At 36.1% G+C, this 24,031-nt stretch overlaps 1 protein-coding gene across 3 annotated transcripts; it reads right to left on the reverse strand.

The window, feature by feature from the left end:
• maco1b (macoilin 1b) lies at positions 1–23,544 on the reverse strand. Of its 3 annotated transcripts, none has more exons than XM_073834844.1 (11): positions 23,269–23,544; positions 16,808–16,949; positions 15,193–15,319; positions 13,134–13,257; positions 9,478–9,656; positions 8,526–9,120; positions 4,779–4,937; positions 4,502–4,684; positions 3,723–3,843; positions 3,432–3,606; positions 1–2,023 (listed from the first exon to the last, which is right to left on the reverse strand). In XM_073834844.1, the coding sequence occupies exons 1-11, from the start codon at positions 23,346–23,348 to the stop codon at positions 1,821–1,823; spliced, it is 2,088 nt and encodes a 695-aa protein (XP_073690945.1). In that variant the 5' UTR covers positions 23,349–23,544; the 3' UTR covers positions 1–1,820. The 3 variants fall into 3 exon arrangements, with proteins under 3 accessions (XP_073690945.1, XP_073690944.1, XP_073690943.1); XM_073834843.1 differs by having other exon boundaries at positions 8,526–9,123; XM_073834842.1 differs by having other exon boundaries at positions 8,526–9,126.
• Between the last annotated feature and the right edge of the window lie 487 nt (positions 23,545–24,031).

Below are 24,031 nucleotides of genomic sequence, written 5' to 3' on the forward strand. Positions count from 1 at the left end.
AAAAAAACGTTTTATTACTTGAAACCTCACAGAGACCTCACAGAGAGTGCAGCCGAGATCTGGCCGAAAAACAGACAGAAAGCGAGAAAGTGACAGCGGGCAAAGAAAACAAAACAACTGTCTTTTTCCCCCCTCTATAATTTAAACCACTTGGACTTTGCAAACTTTCCCCACTTCCTCCATCACATCAGAGTTTTAAGAAACACAGACACCAAAAACAACAACCATCTCAGAGCACTACAATACCACATAGGACTGACTCTGGCTAAACCCCGCCCCCCTCCCACCCATCAATCACCAATGGAATACTAACACAGTAACCATCTCCCCTTCTGAAACTACCCGCACCGGAACTCGTTTGAAGGAACTGACTTCCTCTGGTTGGCAAAATCTAGTCACTTTAACACAAATCTGAGGGTGGGTCGGCTTGGGACGTTCTCCCCATAGCCCGGTAATACTTCATGCTTAGTAGATGTTTGGATCTGTATTCGTTTACACAGCGAGTGTGAGGATGGTCCAATGAAAACCTTTCCAGGACTCTAAAGAAGCAACACTTTCTGAACGCAACGGCGCCATCAAGGGGCACAACCAAGTATTTCTCTGAAAACAAGACACAAACTATATAATAACAGCAATAATACTCTCCTCTAGCTTCTGATCATTGGACCAGCCAGTAACCTGATGGATCTGAAACACTTCTTTTTCAACAAAATTACAGTCTTTGTTGGCACTGGACGACACTAGCTTCCGTCTGATACTGAAAGATGGTCAATACAACAAAGAAAACAGGGAAGGGAAAGTATCCTGCGTTTTCATACTTAGACTAAGATATTCCCTTGTGAGCTTGTCAACAGTGCAATAGTGCAACGCCGGATAAATAAATAATAATGTAAACAAATGACCGAATTCACAAGCGCGGACCAAAACAGGAGCAGAGTCATCACACCAATTTGCCGTGGGTGACCAAAAAGGATGTGTTTGAGGCGTGACGTGGCGGAGGGAGGGAAGAGATCTTTCGGTTCCACCAATGAGGTCCCATATGAAGGCACTGATTATCTGTAATCGGTGAATTACGCTGCTGGACTGTGTTAGTGGCGCACAGTTTGTCTTTTTGTACCAGGAGGAAGAACTGAACAGCAATCCACAGATGAAGCTTCGGAAGATCGGGAGTCGTCCGATCGTGACATACTGATAGAAGTGAGATAATTTTGTCGCGTCGTTTCTGGGACGTTTTGCTTTTTTGAACACTGCGTTACATTCTTGTCATATTAGATGGTGACATTCTTGAGTAAAAATCTTCTTCTGATATGGGGTAGAGCACCTGGGACAACGGATCTCACATTTGCCCTGCTTTGCATCCCTCCCCAAAAAAAGTAAAGAGTAAAATCAAGGCCAAAATCCAAAGTAGCGGAGCAAAAATGAATCTCTGAATGGACTGAGGGAAGATGCTCACCAACTTCTGTGAGGTTTCTAGACATTTACAAGAGAAAAGAAACTGCAGTTTCCTACTCAACGTACTCAATGTGATGTCCCTTAAAAGTCTTCTTTTTTTGTCTTTTGTTTTTTTACTACAACAAATACAGTCACACAATACAACATCCTTCTGACCAGGCAAGAAGCTGTAGTAATAGAAGACGAAAAAACCAAAACAAAAAAGCAATCTGAGCCACAGACATGCCAAAGATGAATCAGAATCTGGGCCTATGGAGGAAAAAAAAAAAACGACCAGAGAAGACTGTGTGTGTCTGTATATGTGTGTGTTTGTGTGTGTCTGTGTATGCGAGAATGAGTGTAGGTCTGTCGTGGTGTGAAACAAGCATTCATTTTTTCAGGGGCTGGTAAACAGATGCATTGGGGTCCAGTCCTGATGGACTGGTGTCCATGAACTTGGAGGAGTAATGGGGTGTGACTGGGGTCATGCTGCCCGTATCTGCTGAATACACCACGCTGGGCATGACGGCCATGACCTCTGCTATCTTCTGTTTCAGGTCTTTAATCTCCTGGTCTTTCTGCAGAATTTGACCTAAAGCAAAAAAAAACAGTGTTGTTCCGTGCTTGCAGAAAAAGGCATAAACTACCATTCAAAAGTTTGGGGTTGGTAATATATTTTTTTCTTATTCCCAAGTCTGTCTTTATTTAAAAAATACAGTACAATCACTAATAATGTGAAACTTTATTACAATTTAAAATGACTGTTTTCTATTTAAATATATTTTTAAATGTAATGTATTCATGTGATTTAAAGCTGAATTTTCAACATCATTACTCCAGTCTTCAGTGTCACATGATCCTTCAGAAATCATTCTAATATGCTGATTTGCTGCTCAAGAAACATTTCTTAAATTATCCATGTTAAAACCAGTTGTGTTGCTTCATATTCTTGTGGAAACCACATTTTGTTGATGAACTGAATGTTCAAAAGGACAGAATTTATTTGAAGCAGAAATAAATCAGTTTAAGGCATCCTTGCTTAACAAAGGTATTAATCTGTTTTTAAAAAATCTTACCAAACTTTAATAATGTAGTTCTCTCAAAAATGTAAAATTAAAATTCCAAGTTTAAGTAATTCCAGAAAAAAGTTGGTTCTGAATAGCATCGAGCAAATGATGAGCATGTGGTGGCCAAAATTATTAGAACACTAGTAAATGGTTTTAAGTTAGTTAAATCTATCTTTTGCTGCTATGTGTAAGTAGGAAATATCAGTTTACATTTCCAAACATTCATTTAGCCATTAATTGTAATAATCTAGTGAGATTTTTGTTTGCAGAAGGAGTCTAATAGCAGTCAGTGCTCCACACACACAGAGATCTGACAGCATCATCCAGTCTGTCTGGAATGACATGAAGAAACAGAACAAACTGAGACAGACTAAATCCAGAAGAACTGTGGCAACATCTCCAAGATGCTTCAAGAAACCTACCTGAAAAGCTACAGTACTGTTAAAAATGCTGTAAATTGAAATTGCTGTCAAAAATAATGTCATAAATAGATTTTTTAATCAATTAACTTTAGTTAATCTATTAAATAAAATAAATCAACATTTGGTGTGACCATCCTTTTTGTTTAAAGCAGCTTTTGCTCTAGGTGCACTTGCGCATAGTTATTAAGGTAGCTTTGCAGGTAGGTCTCTTGAGGCATCTTGGAGACGTTGCCACAGTTCTTCTGGATTTTGTCATTGTCAGTTTGTTCTGTTTCTTCAGAGATCAGATCTCTGCGTGGAGCACTGGCTGTTGTCAGACTCCTTGTGCAAACAAAAATCTCGCTGGATTATTACAATGAATGGCAAAATTTTTAGCTAGGGAAAATACTGGTGTTCTAATAATTTTGGCCACCAATGTAATAAATTGTGCTCAATTTTAAATGTTAATCTCTGTGTGTAATCTGAAAAAAAAAAAGAAAAAGAAAAAAAAAAGAAGAGTGTGATGGAAGACCTTGTGCGATCTCCAGCTGTCTCTTAGCGTCTCCGAGGGCAGAGAAGAGGTCCAGCTTGATTCGGGTCTCGGCGCTGAGGCTGTTTTCCAGGTGCTGGGTTTTATCTTGCATCGCTGACAGCGCTGACATCAGAACCTCTGTGTCCTTCTCATTTTCCTTATATTTATGTAGTTCCTAAAAGGACATGACAGAAGGAGCAGTCTATGTTTATACTTTTTCTCCATTTACAGAAGAATCAGAAGATTTTGAAAGAGATTCAGAGCAAATATGGCATATGAACATCTGCTCACTTGAACTTTGAGCTCCAGATCTCTGATTTGATCTTCTTTCACCTTGATGTCAAGCGTGAGTTTCTTACACTCTGTCTCCAGCTCAGAAATCCTCCTCCTTAGAGACTCTGTGCACTCACCTCTGAAACACAGAAATAGACACACGTTCACATACAAGAAGTGTTAAATATCCTGCAGTTGTATGAAAAGAACATAGACTGAAACAGATCTCATGAAAGGGAAGATGTAAAAAAGAGAATCAAGTGAGAAACAGAATGGATGATGCTAAGCTAGAAAAAAAAAAACAGTGAGAAAAAAAAAAGAATGGAGTGGCAGAAAGTATTACAAAACAGTATGCATGTTGTGTATGCTACTGTTCAAAAGTTAGGGGTCAGTAAGTTTTTCCCCCCAAGCAATTCCATTCATTAAGCAAAGACACATTCAATTAATTAAAAGACTTATAAAAGACTTTTATTTCAAATAAATGCTGTTCTTTTGAACTTTATAAATTAAAGACTGGAGTAATGGCTGGAGAAAAGTCAGCTTTGCATCACAGGAATAAATTAAAATTTAAAATATAAAAGAAAAGAAAACCGTTATATTAAAATGCAATAATATTTCACAATATTACCACTTTTAATGTATTTTTAATCAAATAAATGCAGCCTTGGTGATCACAAGAAACTTCTTTCAAAAACATTGAATAATGAAATGGAAAGGAAGAGAACAAAATACACAATATATTATAGAATGAATGTTAGTAAATGCAATGAAATGATGGGAAGTTGTATCATGAGCACCTGGTTGCCGCAGCGAGAGCGACTGCACGGGCTGCTGTGGCCTCCTCCAGCTTCTTGCGTTTCTTTTCTTCTGCTAACAGTTTCTCTGCTGCCGCACGAGCCTCCTGTTCTGCCTTCAGACGCTTCTCCAGCTGCCCCACTGTCTGCTTGTCTTTCTGCTTCGCCTGCACGGCATTATGAAGTCTGAACACACAAACAAAGTTTGCATTATTACAAATACAGTTCCCTGCCTGCTCTGTGCTCTCTTGAGGAGTAAACTGAAGGTGTGATGTCTCACTTGTTTTGCAGTAGTTCGTTTTCCTGCCTCAGCTGTCCGAGCTCAGAGCGTATGCTGCGTTCAGAGCTACCTAGAGAGCCCAGCTGACTGCGCAGATCCTGTTCGGTCTGTCTGCTAGCCTGCAGGTCTGCCTTCAGCTTCTTAACGTCCTGCTCCAGCCTAAAATACACATAAAACATAAAAACACACACTTCAGGTCATAATGAGTCTTTATGATAAATGCGAATCAGAGTTACCCATCTAGTTATAAATACCATGATGCCAAAGAATGCTGTCAAAGCTGGAAAGTAGATATACAATAGTGGCCAAAATTATTAGAACACTAGTATTTTCACCACCTAAGAAATGGTTTTAAGTCAGTTTTTTTTTTTTTTGCTGTAGTGTGTCTGTTTACATTTCCAAACATTAATTTTGCCATTAATTGTAATGATCCAGTGAGATTTTTGTTTGCACAAGGAGTCTGACAACAGCCAGTGCTTTAAACAGAGATCTGATCTCATCATCATCATCATCATCCAGTTTGTCTGGAATGACATGAAGAAACTGAGACAGACTAAATCCAGAAGATCTCCAAGATGCTTCAAGAGACCTACCTAAAAAACTATGTATAAGTGCACCTAGGACAAAAGCTGCTTTAAACGCAAAGAATGGTCGAACCAAATGTTGATTTAATGTAGTTAACAGAAGTTAATTGATAAGAAGATAGAATAAATCTGTTTATGACATTACTTTTGACAGCATCCTTATTTTACAGCATTTTTACACAAGTGCCTAAAACTTTTAATAGTACTTTAGCTTTGCAGGTAGGTTTCTTGAAGCATCTTGGAGACATTTCCACCGTTCTTCTGGATTTAGTCTGTCTCAGTTTGTTCCGTTTCTTTAAGTCATTCCATACAGACTGAATGATGATGAAATCAGATGTCTGTGTGGAGCACTGGCTGGTGTCTCACTGGATTATTACAGTTAAATGAATGTTTAGGAATGTAAACCGATATTTCCTACTGACACACTACAACAAAACAGAAATAACTGACTTGGCCACCAAAATGTAATTGTTATGAGGTAGTTAGTGATTTCTCGTGGTCTGCTTCTGTCTTTACTGTTGAAGTGCTTCACAACAAAGAATGCTTTGAGAACAACCATATTTGAATAATATAACTTGGTGTTAAAGTATTCAAAATGGCCTGCCCTTTAACTGAATATGCCTACTCCCCTACAATACAGTGTGCAAAATATAGTATGCCAAAAGAGCAATATGACTGAATATACAGTTTTGAAAAACAGTAGGACCTAGGTCACCTACTATTGTAGTACTAATGTAGTACCTATTCTGGAAATTTTAAAGCAGTTTCAGACGATTCCAGCTTATTACCCCTTGTTATCAGGCAAAAAAGGTTCATTTTGCAGTGTCAATTACAAGTCAGTTTAGGGCTGTGCAATTAATCGCAATCGCAAAAAAATCGCGATTTAAGCACATGCGATTTCTAAACCGCACAAGGCTGCGATTTTATCTATCCCCCCAACGGCACCCCCGCCCCCCTTGAACGTCAAGTTCATTTTATTTTCGATATAGCGCCAGATCACAATAGAAGTCATTTAAGGTAATCTTTCCTATAGAACAGGTCTATACATAGTTCTTTTATTAAACATACTAAATTGCCTTATGTTATTTATCTTATTTACACTAAGGCATGGCATTTCTGTCTCTTCATGGTCGCGTGATTACAATGTCTCCTCCAAGAAAACACGGACTGGATCGCGGACTCCATTCATAAAAACCTAATCTACTATAGCGCGGAATGCCAAGTAATTCGTCGATTTCTGGATTAATAAATCAAAAGTTGGTCTGTCACTTAATTCAAATCGCGATATGGACTAGTGTCTGTGAAAACTGAAATGCAGAAAGGCCGTTTTAATATGAATCCTGCATGTTTCGTTTGCTTCTGTATGTATGAATGGTGGGGGGCGTTTTATTTCTTTACTACATGCAGACTGAAGCACACGTGACGCTCCCGCTAATTTTTGGCCTTTGCATCTCACATGAACAGATAAACTCAATCGCCAAATCGCTGCTGAGAGTTTCACTTTTACCGTTTCATTTGAGAAAACTAGCATCATACACACACAGAAACTTCACTGCAACCTGTCAAAATAAAAGTACGGTTTAACATGTAACAGATCAATATTAGTCCTGTATTACTATTGTACAGTATAATGTGTTTATATATTCCTATTTAAATAATTTACATAAAACAATATATATGATAAAAAAAATATTACAACAAGATTAACCACTTAACTATTATTTAAACATTTTAAACTGAATATAATTTTTGTTCCACACATTGATTTTAACAGTAAATTTCTGTTTGTTTGACAAAAATGAAAAGGGTTTATTTTTCATTTGATTAAAAATAAATGTTTATGCTTTTTCATTATCAGAAAAATTAAAACACAAGAATTTCAAAAAAAAAAAAAAAAAAAGCAAAAGATTTTAGAACCCTCAAAATGTTAAAATAGAGAGTTTTGGACTTATTTTTCCACTGAAATGAATGTATTCGTTATTGCACAAAGTAGGCTAAAGTACCGGGGAAAAAAAGTAAAATGGCTTATTTATTTTATGTTGTCTGTTTTAAAGACAATTTTACTACAGTTTTTTTTTTATTAAACTTAATACTGTTATTTCATGGTGAAATGTTTTGTTATGCACTTCATGTGCACTGAATACATTTAGAATGTATGTATGTAGCTTGTTTGAAAAAGCAAAAAAAAAAAAAAAAAAATCGCAAATAAAATCGCAATCGCAATATTTGTTCAAAAAAATCGCAATATGATTATTTTGTCCATATTGCACAGCCCTAAGTCAGTTACAAACCAAGCAGCTTTCTGTTGTTCACAATGGCAAATTTGCATGACCAACTTGAACAAAATGTGAAATATGTGGGGAAATCCTTTACCCTCAAGCAACACCCTCCAAGATTGAAATGGCTCTCAATCATGAAAATATGCAGAAAAACAGGGCTGCAAATGGGACCACAATTTAACATACTAAATCTGGAACAAAAAAAGATCTGAATCCACTTTAAAGTTTCAATGTGACTTCATCAATACCAGATTTGTGACCCTGGACCACAAAACCAGTTCTACATCACCTGAAAGCTGAATAAATAAATAATCTTTACATTGATGTATAATTTGCTAGGACAGGACCAATATTTGGCCAAGATACAACTATTTGAAAATCTGGAATCTGAGGGTGCAAAAAAATCTAAATATTGAGGAAAACCCACCTTTAAAGTTGTCCAAATAAAGTTTTTAGCAAAGCATATTACTAATCAAAAATTAAGTTTTGATACATTTACGGTAGGGAATGTACAAAATATCTTCATGGAACAAGATCTTTAAGATTCTAGATTTTTTTAGATTTAAGATTTAAGATTCCATGATACTATTCTTCCTATTTAAATGTATTTTTGGCTATTGCTAACAATATACTCATGCTACTTATAACAGGTTTTGTGGTACAGGGTCACACCCTTTTTTTCACTCAGTTTATTTCATGGTAAACTGAAAAAGTCCAGTTTTTCGGCCAATGCTTTTTTTTTTTTACATCAGCGTTTTGGAAAAACATTACAAAACATGACTGTTTACTAGTGTGTAGTGTTTTCGCACACTTTTTTGAACATTAGAGTTGCTGTTTTAACGTGAGGCCCTGATTTTGAGGCAGATGATGTGTGCGAGTCTAACCTGACAAGTGCTTCGGGTTTGCTCAGCTGATTGTTGGGAATGCAGTTTTCCACAGGGTCTCTGTTCGATGCAGAGTTCTTCCCTCCACACTTCTGTTTCCTGTCCCCCTTACCCGAGGAAGAGGCGGATGAAGAAGGCCCGGAAGAAGACGGCACACTGCCGTTGGCCGTTCCGTGGCCCCGGGGCGAGGAGCTCCCTCCACCTCCTCCTCCGCTGGCATTTTTGTAATTTTTGTTGGAATTGGAGGAGGAAGAAGAGGAGGAGGATGAAGAGTGTTCATCTTTCAGCAGGTTCTCAGTGCTGCCCAGCAGATCTGAGCTGCTCAGTCTCTTACTGTTCACGTGGTTCTCCATGTACTCCATCTCCTGAGCTTTACTGTCCACTGATGGTAAGATGCTGCTGTTGCTGCTGGTACTGCTGTGATGGTTCTGGTTGTGGTTGTGTTGCTTTTTGGACTCGTTCTTTCCTCGTTCTTTCTCTCTGTATTCCAGCTCTGGCAATGTGTTGGATGAAGGTTTTTTACCGCCCGCCGAGCCGTTCTGTGCCACAGCTGGAGAGTCTACATCATGAATGCCTTTAGATGCTGCTGCGGCTGCTGCTGCTTACAAAAGAGAAAGAAGGAGAGACTTAAAAAGAATAGTTTATACAAAACGGAAAACATTTACTCAGATCATGTCATGTTTTTAAGTATCTTTATGCAGCTCTGTATACAATGTCATTTCAAAGCTGTCATGCCCCAAAAAGGACAAAAACACTTTAAAAATGCATGTCAAGTAGTACATTTAACTAATATACAATAGTGAAAAACAGACTTAAATGTAGGTTGTTTTTCCACTCCTTTTTGGGGCTAGAAAGTCATGGTCAATAAACAGCTGAGCAGAAACATGTCTCCAAACACCAGCATATGGTTGAGTGAATTATTGTGTTAGGAGACATTGTGCAAAGTCCTTACCCTCCTCTGCTTCTCTCTCTTGTCTCTGTATGAGCTGTTGTTCTGGAGGTAGCGCCTGCTGCAGCAGCTGCATGTAAAATTCGTTCTCTTTCTGCACTTCCTTCTGTTTCCGCAGACGCATCTTATAACTTACATAACTCTTAAAACCAAAGCCCAGTGTCACCACTGGGTACCCGATACTGTGAATACAAAAAGAAATGGGATGACAAAAAGAATCACAAAAAACACAAGTAAGAACTGTAACTTCATGTTTTGGTCCAAATAATCTGTTCTACACTTTAATGGGAAAAACATTATTTGACCAAAATAAGAGGGATCATACAAAATGCATGTTATTTTTTTATTAAATACTGACCTGAATAAGATATTTCATATAAAAGACGTTTACATATAGCCCACAAGAGAAAATAATAGTTAAATTTATGGGGGGAAAAAAAAACAGACCTGCAAACTCATCAGAAGAAAAAAGGTGACAGTGTCCGCGGGGGTGGGGTGGGGAATGGGGGAGTTCAGTATAAATTATATTATACTGAAAAACATTATTTTTTCCTTCTTAGCCTGGACAAGGGTTTCACAAACACACGCACGCAAACGCCATGGAGAGAAACTGAAATACATTCACAAACTATTTAATATATTTTACAGTTATAAAGATAAAACTTAAAAGATGTAGTTATTAAATTATATGAAATATTTAAATATATAGGAATTATCGATTCATATTGAGTGCATTATTTAATTTTCATACCATCAATATTTCACGTATTTGTAGTGAACTATACATAAGTATTTAAATAATTCACCCTTATAGGCTGTTTGTGTGTGAGCTTAATGTCTTTCTACACTTGCTATAATATATATATATATATATATATATATATATATATATATATATATATACACACACACACACACTTAAGGGCGGTAAAAGTACTACAATTTATTATACTTGATATTGTATAATAAATAAAAAAGAAAGCCGTCTTGAAAAATATAGGGAGTTTAAAAGGCAGCTGCATAATAAATAATCCTCTGCTGCCATCTATTGGTTATATGGGTCATTCCATATTATTTTTAAAAAAGACGTTTTCTGCAAAAAGTCATTTTGTCCGATGCAGTTTATGAATGAAAAATGAGTCCTTGAAGTACATTTTATTTCACAGCTGTAGAGTTGGAAAATAATAAAGGATTTAAAATATTGTGATAAGATTTAAAAAATATGTTCATGACTTTGAAGGCAAGTTAGTGATTATCAAGAATACGATTAAGATGTCCTTGGAAGGGAAGTATGGCTTGCTAGCTAACGTTAGCCTAAACACGTTATGATAGTGTTTAGCTGTCAGCATTTAAATGTACAACTTTGCAGATACGGAGAGTACGGGATTACCAGGCTCCGCATTTAAATGATGTGTTGTTAAATAATAAGAAACTGAATGTTCACGCCGCTAACATTGTTTATAATGTTGCAATTATCATTTTTCTCAGTTTCTGATAAGAACGAGGCAGTAGATCAGTCTCAAGAGTGTCCATCTAATATATAGCACATATAAAACGAGCTGCTTATCTTTATGCAGAAGTCCTAAAGAACGCTCCGTGCATACGGTCATTTCAATTTCCATCAGAGTTTCCACATTAGGTCAGGTGTCTCTTAGTCTCGCGTAGCCAGACCTTCAGACTGACGGCTGAAGGTCTGGTATTCATGGCAGCTTTCATTGGCCAAGGCCCGCCCATAAGGCCGTATGACCGACATGTAAAACAACCAATCACAGTTCGTTTCGTTCAGCGTCACGTTTCGGGGCGTAGAAATGCCCCCACAACAACAGACGGGCATGCAACAAGTCAGTCCCTGAAATAACCAGCATTGAAAGTTAACGAAGAAGAGGGAGAACAAGCAGTAAGTCAGTAATTTGTTCGCGAACGTCGCAAATGTGTATAACAACAACGGCGTCTGCATAAGCACTTTTTAGCAAAACGCGAGTAAATCAGTCTGCGCTTTGTTTCCCGGCGGACCGAAAATAAATGCGACACTCGCGTGTTCCGGAAATCCGATCAAATTCAACTAATCAGATCACGACTTCGACATTCCTGAAGTGTTTCCAGTTAAGTGTACCATATGCATCAGACGTTTAGCCAACGTTCCGTGGGCGTGACGTCTGAGGCTGAGACTAGGTGTCTCTTGACAGGCGCGAACACAGATGGCAGTGTGTTTCAAGATACTGAAGCAAGCGCTGAGATTGGTCCAGGAAAAATGTCATTTATAAGAATTGTCCAATAATGGCCTACATGGCACGCAAGCCCCCCCCCTCCCTCCCTCCCTCCCTCCCTCCCTAAAAAAACTCTCCGGTTCTACACGATTCACGTGAATGACCCATTTGACAATGAAAACGGCGATTGTCGCCGAAAAGCGACAAGTTTGCAGGTATGAAAAAAAGATGCTGTTCAAAAGTTTACATACTTTTGATTCGTAATACTGTGTTGTTACCTGAATGATCCACAGCTGTTTTTTTGTTTGTTTGTTTGTTTTTGTTTAGTGATAGCTGTTTATGAGTCACTTGTCCTGAACAGTTAAACTGCCCACTATTCTTCAGAAAGATCCTTCAGGTCCCACAAATTCTTTGGTTTTTCAACATTTTTGTGTATTTGAACCCTTTCCAACAATGACTTTATGATTTTGAGATCCATATTTTCACACTGAGGACAACTGAGGGACTATGCAACTATTACAGAAGGTTCAAACGCTCATTTCAGAAGGAAAAACCATGCATTAAGAGCTGGGCGTGAAAACTTTTGGAATTTGAAGATCAGAGTACATTTAACTTATTTTGTCTTCTGGGGAAAATGTAAATCTTCATTCTGTTCAAAAGTTTTCATCCCTGGCTCCTAATGCATCATGTTTCCTTCTGAAGCATCTGTGAGTGTTTGAACCTTCTACCAATAAAAAGAAACACACAGCTGTGGATCATTCAGGTAACAGGGTCTTTTATCAATTCAACTATTATTTTCTCATGGACTATATGTAATCGTCTTCTTATGTGAAATATATCTTACTGAGCTCAGTACTAAAAAAGAAAAAACATGCATTTTGTCTGATCCCTCCTATTTTGACAAAATAATTAACCTTTTGCAGATTCTGCAAGGTGTTTGTAAACCTTTGACCTCAACTGCAATGGGCCGACTCTTATAAAAAATATTTTACACAATTTTCCATATTGCTTTTCCTCATTTTTGGTCACAGTGAAGTGTTTACACACTGTTGACATGTTTACCTGTTCTAATTCATCCGCAATGTGTGCACAAAAATCGATGCTGACAGAATAAAAACGCAACATGAGAGAAGCGCTTACTGTTTCAGTCAATGATTTCATAACTCTAACAATATTGTGCGGCCTAATATTTTTAATTTTGGTGCATCACTGCTTCTGATCATAACAAACACAAAGTCCCTAGACAATGACTGATGCAAACTCAGCTCCCAGACGATCTGCTCACAGCAGTAGTCAAGCAGGTCACGTATCGTCACTTACATTACTAAAAGCATGACTAACACTCTCTGAAATGGTTTAGAGAAAAGCAGACAGATCAAGCTGAAACCTGCTCACAATCAGTGCCAGCGTTTGACTCATTAATGTAAGTATGGACTGTGGAAAACAACATACCAGTGCGCTGCAAAGGGACGACACAGGTCCACGTGGAAGTGTTTCAAATCTTTAAATCTGATAGCTGCCTCGATATAAACAAAAAGTATCCATAGCGACACAGTGGGGAGGCAGACCCCTCGTTCTGTAGAGACACAAAAGGAGAACGGTCAGTTCAACATGTGCTTAAAATACTTCAGCTGAAAACAGTGAGTGGATGTAATAATCACAACATTAAGAGCCCGAATTAATCTAATCTAAACAATGATTCAAGCACACACTCTACGGGTGAATCTGAATCAAGCATCAGCTCTAAACAGGGTGAGGGAGTCATTCGAAGCAAATCCTTTTGTTGACATCAAGATCCAGAGCTGCTCAGTCACACTGGCAGAAATAACCAAGCTTACAGCTGCAAGGTCACAGTGCATGTGCGTGCATCTTATTAAGAGAGAATAAAGCATGGCATGACAACAACATTTGCGACTTAAAACCACTGCATGCAGCTATGAAATAATATTTAGGAGCACCAGTGCGAATGATCCGATCAGCATATTTGTGTCTCAAAGGTTTTCACGTGTTTTTGCAACATTAAAGGTTGTATCAGCGATTTCTAGCCTGAAACATAAAGTGTCAATTTCAGCTGACCTTTCTTCACGATCCGCTCGCTGCTTGCCCCATAAATTGTCTGTGAAAAAACCGCGTCTCTCTGGTCAGCCTAGGGTCCGAGATATGCCAAAAAAACAATCTGCACTACCAACCTTTCCACAGATAAACAAACAGTGTTCCAACCAATCAGCGTCAGGGGTTTGGTGTTGTGGACTTTCCTACTGGTGCAGGGATGTGAGGGAGGCGGAGCGAAAGTCCACAACACCAAACCCCTGACGCTGATTGGTTGGAACACTGTTTGTTTATCTGTGGAAAGGTTGGTAGTGCCGATTGTTTTTTTTGGCATATCTCGGACCCTAGGCTGACCAGAGAGACGCGGTTTTTTCACAGACAATTTATGGGGCAGGCAGCGAGCGGATCGTGATGAAAGGTCAGCTGAATTTGACACTTTATGTTTCAGGCTAGAAATCGCTGATACAACCTTTAAGTAATGTATCACAGACTTATCTCATGAATCCTTTCATAAACAATGTGTAGAGAAAGTGTAAATAAGAGATTCATTGTGCAGTGTAGAAAGCTTCATTGATTATGATGGAACTTTGTGATGAGTGATGAGTGACAGCTTTTAATGATTTTTAAGGGAGTTTGTAAATGTGATATTGATTTAATACAACAGTTAATTAAACAAGAAGTTAATATTAAGTGATTTACATTGTCTGACTATAACACTATTGCCTGATTTTGCTCTATTTCAGCTTCAAAAATAGTTGAAAACAGTCACAACTGAACTGCTGCGCATCTCCATTCAAACACAGCGGTGTTTCTTTTATGAATGAACCTGCATTTTTAAAGGAATCTAATGAGTCAATAATTCAATTTCCATTCAATTACTGAATCATATCATTTCAAATGAATGATATGATTCAGTAATTACATCAGTGACTTGACACCACCTTCTGGCAGATTTAGTTTCATTTTTAAAGTGTCTTTTTAGTTATTTAAATAATTTAATATTTTTGCATTAAACATTTTTATTTAAAACCTTAATCTTAAAGAGCTAAAAAAAATATCTAATTTAAAAATTTGACATAAAAGATGACATACTTTTAATAAAGTTAGAAAAATGCCATCACAAAGGTAAAAACTAAATTCCCCTTTAATTTACATTAAGGAGTCAAATATCACCTCATAATGGAAAGGCTATTTTTGCTCAGATTTTCTGATTATCGATTAGAAGTTGCTCCTAAAATTTTGTCTGTGCTTCTAAATGTTTTAATATAGGCAAACAAGTGCTCCTAAAAAGAAAAGTAAGTGTCAAAGGTGCTAGTCATGAATGTTCACAAACCGCTGACCAATTAGCTGTAAGCTTGAGGTTAGACTTCAGCAACAGTAAAAAAAAAAAAACATAAAAAAATAAAAAAAAACAGATCAGTGATGAACATGTGATACAATATGAACAATATATGGCTCTTACCTGTGTGCCAGACGTACTGTACCCACACATATGTGCTGGCTGCGAAGAACAGCCACTGCACTGGGATGAACAGCAGACATATAATATCTGATGTGAATGCCACACACACGAAAAACACTGAGAAAGCCTGCAACACACAGAGAGACACATTTCACGTCATTTCACAGTCCTCAGTAAAATATAATTTTAGTTTCCTGCTGTGAGACTTGCAAAACCGCAATAACCCTAAACAGCACTTAATAACTATCATGCTGTTTTCATGATAATTTATGTTTAATAACATATGTTTTAAATTAGTGGATGCAAATTGAAGTGCAAATAATACTTCTTTACTGACAACTGACCTTTTTATAAGCATGAATAAATCTTTTAATCTCAGATAAGAGCATAAACAGCTGTTTACGTCCCTCACAGGATTATTGATAAGATCGAAGCCATAAAGACATGCAAAAAAATTCATACAGTATAACACTTATTTTATATTTTAATCTTTTTTGTCAGAAGCCTCTTATGCTCACCATTTGATAGAAAGCACAGTAAAAACAGTAATATTGCAAAATAATATTACAATTTTAAATAGCCATTTTCTATTTGAATGTACACTACCCAGTCAAATGTTTTTGAACATTAAATTTTTTTTATTGTTTTTTTGAAGTCTCTTCTGCTCACCAAGCCTGCATTCATTTGATCCAAAAAATACAGCAAAAAACAGTAAAATTCTGAAATATTTTTACTCTTTAAAATAGCTGTTTTCTATTTGAATGTGTTAAAAATGTAATTTATTCCTGTGATTTCAAAGCTGAATTTTTTTAGCATTATTACCCCAGTCACAAGATCCTTCAGAAATGATTCTAATATTTTGATTTGCTGCTCAAAAGCATGTATTATTATTTTCAGTTTTCTTTAATCAACAGAAAGTTCAGAAGTACAGCATTTATCTAAAATAGATGTTTTTGTAACATTACAAATTCCTTTATCGTCACTTTTGACCAATTTATACAAAAGTATTAACTTCTACAATTTCTTAAATTCTTCTTATGAATAGTATAGTGTATAATGTTACAAAATCTGTTTACTTCAGATAAATGCTGATCTTTGGATCTTTCTATTCAACAAAGAATCCTGAAATATGTATTAAACTGTTTTAAATATTGATAATAACAGCAAATCAGCATATTAAAATGCGTTCTTAAAGATTTTGTGGCACTGAAGACTGGAATAATGATGCAAAAAAATTCAGCTTTGAAATCACAGGAATACTTTACATTTTAAAATATATTCAAATCAGTTATTTTAAATAGTATAAGTAATTCAAATGTTTAATGTTTTTTGCTATACCTTGGATCAAAGACACTTCTTTAAAAAAACTTATGACTGGTAGTGCATTTAATATATAAAGCAGCTGAAAATTACAATTCTGCCTTTTATAGTTTTTTTGGTCTGCTTTGGGGCTTAAAAGCAGTATAATGTAAATCACAATGCATTTTCATTGTATGGAAAACAGTAGCTCAGACATTTTGATAAACATTTGATTTTGTGTTGCATGAGCAATCGATTCCTTATTATTTAGTGGCATTATCTGGATGAAAAGCTTGTCTCCCACACATATACTCACCAGGCCCTGGTATCTGAAGGAGTCGTAAACACTGCGAATGAAGAGCCAGAAAGGCCAGAGGTACTCGAAGCGGAACTCCAGCACAAAGTCTGCCAGCAGCACCAGCGCCCAGACCACCAGAAACTTCAGGTACAGGAACGTACTGAGACAAACAGAAAGAGGTATTATTAGCCAACTTTTCACAATTTCATCTCTTTGAATAAGACCCCACATGTGGCCTTGAGCCAATGAACATTTAGCGACACGTACAAGCAACTCCATCATGAGCTCCAGCAGTAAATCCAACCCAATGAAGCATGGGTAGGTGGGGGAGGATGTAATCACTGTTTGGCTTTCTCCAATGCAGCGCGTAGTTAATGAAGTGGATTATGTTTTATGTAGGGATGAGAAGAGGCCAAGAGCACATAAGTAAGATGTATCTCCAGATGTAGCAATGCAGATAAGGTGTACTAAATCCATCAGATAACAGAGATATTCCTTGGACTATAATTACGCCTCAGCGATATACTGAAAATCTCCAAATAAAAATTAAGCATGTCATGTTTGCCCTCATCACCGATTTTGCCATCACTCCTTGTTTCACAGAAATGGGAGCAGTTAATGATACACTACCAGTCAAAGGTTTTTGGACAGTAAGAGTTTTAATGTTTTTTTTTAAGTCTCTTCTGCTCACCAAGCCTGCATTTTGTTTGTTTCTATTTGAATATATTTTAAAATGTAATTTAATCCTGGGATTTCAAAGCTGATTTTTTTAGCATCATTACTCCAGTCACATGATCCTTTAGAAATCATTCTAATATTTTTATTTGTGGCTCAATAAACATTTATTATTATGATGATGTTGAAAACAGCCGAGTAGATTTTTTTAGGTTAATTTGATGAATAGAACAGAATTTAGCATCTTTTGTAACATTATAAATGTCTTTATCATTCATTTAAAGCATCTTGCTAAATAAAAGCATTAATTCCGATAATTTCTTTCCCAAAAGGTTTGAATTGTATAGTGTATAATGTTACAAGAGCTTTTAATTTTAGATAAATGCTGATCTTTGGATCTTTCTATTCATCAATGAATCTTGAAAAAATGTGCATAACCATTTTAATGATTGCTAATAATGATATTAATAAAAAACGTTTATTGAACAGCAAATCAGCATATTAGAATGATTTCTGAAGAACAGGTTTGATCACAGCAATAAATTACATTTTAAAATATATTCAAATAGTAAGTAGTTATTTTTAATAGTAAACATATTTCTCAATATTACTGATTCTGCTGTTCTTTGGGCCAAATAAATACAGGCTTGGTTGGCAGAAAAGTGTTCTTTAAAAAACATTAAAAATCTTACTTTTTGACTGTTAATGTAAATAATTTTTAAATATTTGAATTTAACTTTTTAATGCATAAAATACATCTTAAGAGTGCTAAAAGGAGTATAAAAATCTTTTTAAAAATAAATAAATAAATAATAATTATATATATATATATATATATATATATATATATATATATATATATTAGGGCTGGGCGGTATGACCAAAATTTTATTTCACGGTATGAGAAATTTTATTTCACGGTAACGCTATCTTTCACAATAGTTTTTTATATAGGTAGTTATTCCAGAAAATGTACAAAAGGGCTTTATATGATAAATAAGCTTGAATATTTAAGAAAAGAAAAGGACTTGATCTTATTTGATTATTTTGTTTTTTCAAAAGTTGGTATTAGTAAGATCATTTAATTTCAATGAATTTACTCATAAAATATAATTTACATACTGTAAAAGCATAAAGCACTTTAAAACAAACTACTGCCTATTTTGTGGAGGAAAAAGTGTAATGTTGCAGCTCTTCTATCTAATAATAATGATTAATCTACATATTTGTCTGCTGCTCATACAGGTGCTAAAGACGCTATTAATAGTTCTCATGACAGAAATGATTGTTAACGCAAGGTAAAAAAAAAAAAAAAAAAAAAAGCAGTCACTGGACCGGTAGATCTGGGCTGATGGCATATTTACTTAAATCCGCCTCACTGAGGAAAGCAACACCATAAATCAAATGACAGATGCATCTTCACAGATTATGTCATCGAAGTTGACAGTCAATGGATGGATGAAAGACTCCATATGCAGCACGTGAAAAAAGAGGTTAAAATACTTTGATGAAAGATTTGAGAAATGTTTCTTTTGGAACACAAAACCAAAAGTATGTAAACAGATTCATGTCTGATAAAATGAAGCACCAAATTCTATGATCTTCAATTAAACAGCATTTCAATATCATGCAGCTGGGAACAAATCTATTTCTTAAGATCTCTAAATGAAATCTGGTTTTGCGGTTTGCCGTAAAAAGCATTCCGAATGAACTCCAACCGAGTTATTTCCTAGACGCAGACTTGAAATCACATGCAACATTATGTCAACATCTGACATGACTGAATGTAAGCTCTAGAGCCACTACATTAAAGAGTCAAAGATGCTGAACATCAAGCAGAATAGCAAATGACTGATAATGGGTGATGTCTGGCAACCGTCTTTAATGGCAGAAACAGTGCCAGTTTTCTTACCCACCGTGAGCAAATCGTAGTTTAACTGCGTCATACTTTTATAGCAGAATTGCTAACAAATGCAAGCAGCAGTGTGCAAAATATTGAATAGTCATGATATATCTGCAATTATTAGCAAGAAATGTGCAATACGATTTGATTCATTTTTATGAATCAGTTCAGTGAATCAATGAAAACCTCAATTCAATAATTTCTTGCAAGTACACACTTACTGTGAACAGTCTCTTCTGCTCACCAAGCCAGCATCCAAAGTACAGCAAAAAAATATTTTTATTATTTAAAATAATGGTTTTCTATTTGAATATATTTTAAAATGTAATTTATTCCTGTGATCAAAGCTAAATTTCAGCATCATTACTCCAGACTTCAGTCACATGACCCTTCAGAAATTATTCTAATATGCTGATTTGCAAAAAACATTTATTATTATTATTATTGTTGTTGTTGTTATCAATATTTAAAACAGTACATTTTTTAGGATTCTTTGATGAATAGAAAGATCTAAAGAGCAGCGTTTACCTAAAAAAAAGCCTTTGTAACAATACACTATACCATTTCTTTTTTGGGAAAGAAATTATAAAAATTAATACTTTTATTTAGCAAGGATGCTTAAAATTAATCAAAAGTGATGATAAAGACATTTAGAATGTTACAAAAGATTTCTATTTCAGATATGTTGTCCTTCTGAACTGTAGATGAAAGAAACCTGAAAAATTCTACTCAGCTGCTTTCAACATAATAATATATATAATAATAATAATTTCTAATAATAAGCAGCAAATCAGGATATTAAAACGATTTCTGAAGGATCATGTGACTGGAGTAATGACCTTAAAAATCAAATATAAATAAATAAATTACATTTTAAAATAGAAGAGACTTCTTTAAAAACAAAAAATTTTACTGTTCAAAAACTGGTAGTGTACATACATTATTTAAAAAATAACAAATGCTGATAAAATATATGTGTGTATGTGAATATTGTTGATAATTCATTTTCATTCAAGGTGCATAGTGCATTATATAACATAATTATTCTTTGTGCTAGTTTACACAAGGCATTAATTATTTAATTATTTATAATTACTTCCTTTTTTGTAAAACATACTTTGATTATTTCTGTCTAGCTTGTTAGTGTATTTTACTCCTGGCATTATGAATCCACTTAGCCTAATGATTGTTCTGTTGACTGAAGAAAATCACCATAAACCATTTCAAAGCAAATATTCACAACATAATTACCTCTAAATTGTTGCCATCTAGAGGCATCTTTACACAGCTGAGTTAATGCAACATAAAAGCCTGACTAGACTATGCCTGCTCTCACCCACCTCAGCCCCTAGCATCAAAGTATAAGTTCAATGCTGTGTAAATGCATTCATGCCACCTCTTAGCTGCATTAGCTTAGCTGTCTGTGTAAAGACTAAATGTGACCCTGGACCACAATAAGGGTCAATTTGTTGAGATCTGAAAGCTGAATAAATAAGATTTCCAAAATGCATATGCAAAACTTTTGATTGACATGATAAAACTTACAATACAAAACAAAAAATTGAGACTAACAAAAAAAAAAAGATGATCGCACACATGAAATATGCAGGTGTAATTAAGATTATTATCCTTACAAAAGAATCACCTTCTTTCTTCCGTCAAACACAAAAGGAGAAGTTAGTCATTCAGAATGATAGTTTCAGTCAACTGCATTAAAAAAAAAATGCAATGAAAGTGAATGGTGTTAGAAACCTCTTTTGTGTTTCACAGACAAAAAGTCAGATGGGTTTGGAGTTCAGTTTGCAAATAATGATAATTTTAATTTAAATATTATTCTTGGCAAATCTTGAGAATTTATATCTCGCAGTTGTTACTTTTTTTCTCAGAATTCTGACTTGAGTTGTAATTGTGACTTTATAACACACAATTGCCAACTTTTAAGTCAGAAATGTGACATATAAACTCACAATTCTGAGAACATACCAGTCTTTTTCCCCTCAAAACTAGACTTTATAACTTGCAATTGCGAGTTTTTATCTCACAATTCTGACTTTTTCTTGCAGTTGTAAGTTTATATCTCGCAATTCTGACTTTTTTCTCACAATTTGCAAGCTTGTATCTAGCAATTCTAACTTTTTTCACAATTGCAAGCCTGTATCTCACAATTCTGGCTTTTTTCCTCACAATTGCAAGCTTGTATCTCACAATTCTGACTTTTTTCTCGCTATAGTGAGTTTTTATCTTGCAATTCTGACTTTTTTCTTACAATTGTAAGTTTATATCTCGCAATTCTGACTTTTTTCTCACAATTTGCAAGCTTGTACCTAGCAATTCTAACTTTTTCCACAATTGCAAGCCTGTATCTCGCAATTCTGACTATTTTCTCACAATTGCGAGCTTGTATCCGACAATTCTGACTTTTTCTCGCAATTGTGAGTTTGTATCTCACAATTCTGACTTTTTTTCTCACAACTGCAGGCTTGTATCTTGCAAATCTGACTTTTTTCTCAAAACTGCGAGCTTGTATTTTGCAATTCTGACTTTTTTCTCACAAGTGCAAGCTTGTATCTAGCAATCTTGACTTTTTTCCTCACAACTTCGAGCTTGTATCTCGCAATTCTGACTTTTTTCTCGGAATTGTGAGTTTGTATCTCACAATTCTGGCTTTTTTCCTCACAATTGCAAGCCTGTATCTCGCAATTATGACTTTTTTTTCTCACAATTGCAAGCTTGTATCTCGCAAATCTGACTTTTTTCTCAGAATTATGAGTTTGTATTCTGACTTTTTTCTCACAATTGCAAGCTTTTATCTCGCAAGTCTGACTTTTTTCTCGCAATTGTAACTTTGTATCTTGCAATTCTGACTTTTTTCTCGCAATTGCAAGCTTGTATCTCACAATTCTGACTTTTCTTACAATTGCAAGCTTGTATCTCACAATTCTGACTTCTTTCTCACAAGTGCAAGCTTGTATTTCACAATTCTGACTATTTTCTCACAAGTGCAAGCTTGTATTTCACAATTGTGACTATTTTCTCACAAGTGCGAGTTTGTATCTCACAATTCTGACTTTTTTCTTACAATTGCAAGCTTGTATCTTACAATTCTGACTTTTTTCTCACAATTGCAAGCTTGTATTTCACAATTCTGACTTTTTTCTCACAATTGCAAGCTTATATCTCGCAAATTCTGACTTTTTTCTCACAATTGTGAGTTTATATCTCACAGTTCTGAGGGAAAAAATACGCAATTGCGAAAAAAGGCTGAATTGTGAGATAAAAACTAGCTTCCCTTTTATAAATGTATTATTCTGTGGCAGAAACGGGCTCCCATAACTTCTTGAGTTTTCAAGGAAAACGTAAAAAAAGAATGCCCCGGGTCTCCCTAACTTCTGAGGAAAAACAGACCCAACTTCAGTTATTTGGCGTCACCGGCATTTAAAAACCCTCTAGCTGTCTCTTAGAAATCTTTATTTGAATAAACTTCACGAATTTACATGAGATTTGCTAATTGAATGACGGTTGTTCTCCTTACGGTCTTGTAAGACGAAATCACAATCGATCAATCTTTTCGATGCGTTTACTAACAGACTAACGGTCCCGTCACGTCAATCACCCTGATGATTGACAGTTACTGACTCTAACCGTCGGGTCTCGAGCCCCACACCGGTGGGTTTCGCGGGTTTCTTTATTTAAAGCGCATCGCCGTAATGAGGCCTACGGCAGCTTATTCATTTCTGCGGAGACGGCTGTCTACCTTCAGCCAGCTTTGTTGACGGTAGCTCAGCTCGGCTAGATTATTTACAATCTCTCTGTGAGCCCTTAAGACTATTAAAAACTGAAATCTATGTCTTTCCTATGGTTCAGGGATGATAACGGTTCGGTCGGAAGGTCTGGATCGTACCTGCCGTAGATCCCCTCGGTGATTCGGTTCCGTTTTAAGGGCCGTCGGAGCTTGCTGCAGTCCGCATTGCGCCGCTTCATCCTCGCCCCCTTAAATCGGGCTTTTTAATATGTACAGCAGTATGGTCCAGGGTTCTCTCTTATTCGGACGGGAAACATTGGCGGTCCCGCAAAGGAATATACCGCTGTGGTTGTTTTTTTTTCTCCTGGAAACAAAGAAATAAATAAAAAGACTGAGTGGAAGACCCTCCTCCTTCTCTCGGCGCAGACTCACAGACACGGGCCTAGACAGGTGTGAATGACAGGTCGCTGAGCCAATAGGAATCGTGCATGTCGGCTGTCATTTTGAATGTCAAGAAAAACAGCCAATCAGCAGCGGCCTGTTTTGTTGCGGTACCAAAGAAAGGGAAATGGGGCGGCTGACAGGTTTTCCTCGTTTCACCAATCGCTGTCTTTGTGGACAAATCAGGTAGTGCTGCCTGACCAATAGGATTGTTTTAGGAGGTACTCCCCGTAAGTTTTTTTGCGTATGATGTGTGAGAGATGCGTATTCGCATAAACGTAGTTTACGTTGGTACGTTGCATTATTAATTTATCAATATTTAGATTATTGCTCATTTAACTCTACGATTAGCACAAGCCTACATTTTAATTTCCCTCAACATACACTACCAGTCACAAGTTTTTGAACAGTAAGATTTTTAATGTTTTTAAAGAAGTCTCTTCTGCTCACCAAGCCTGCATTTATTTGATCCAAAGCACAG

The sequence above is a fragment of the Garra rufa genome, chromosome 2 (assembly GCF_049309525.1).
Source record: "Garra rufa chromosome 2, GarRuf1.0, whole genome shotgun sequence".
In the NCBI taxonomy this organism is placed as follows: domain Eukaryota; kingdom Metazoa; phylum Chordata; class Actinopteri; order Cypriniformes; family Cyprinidae; genus Garra; species Garra rufa.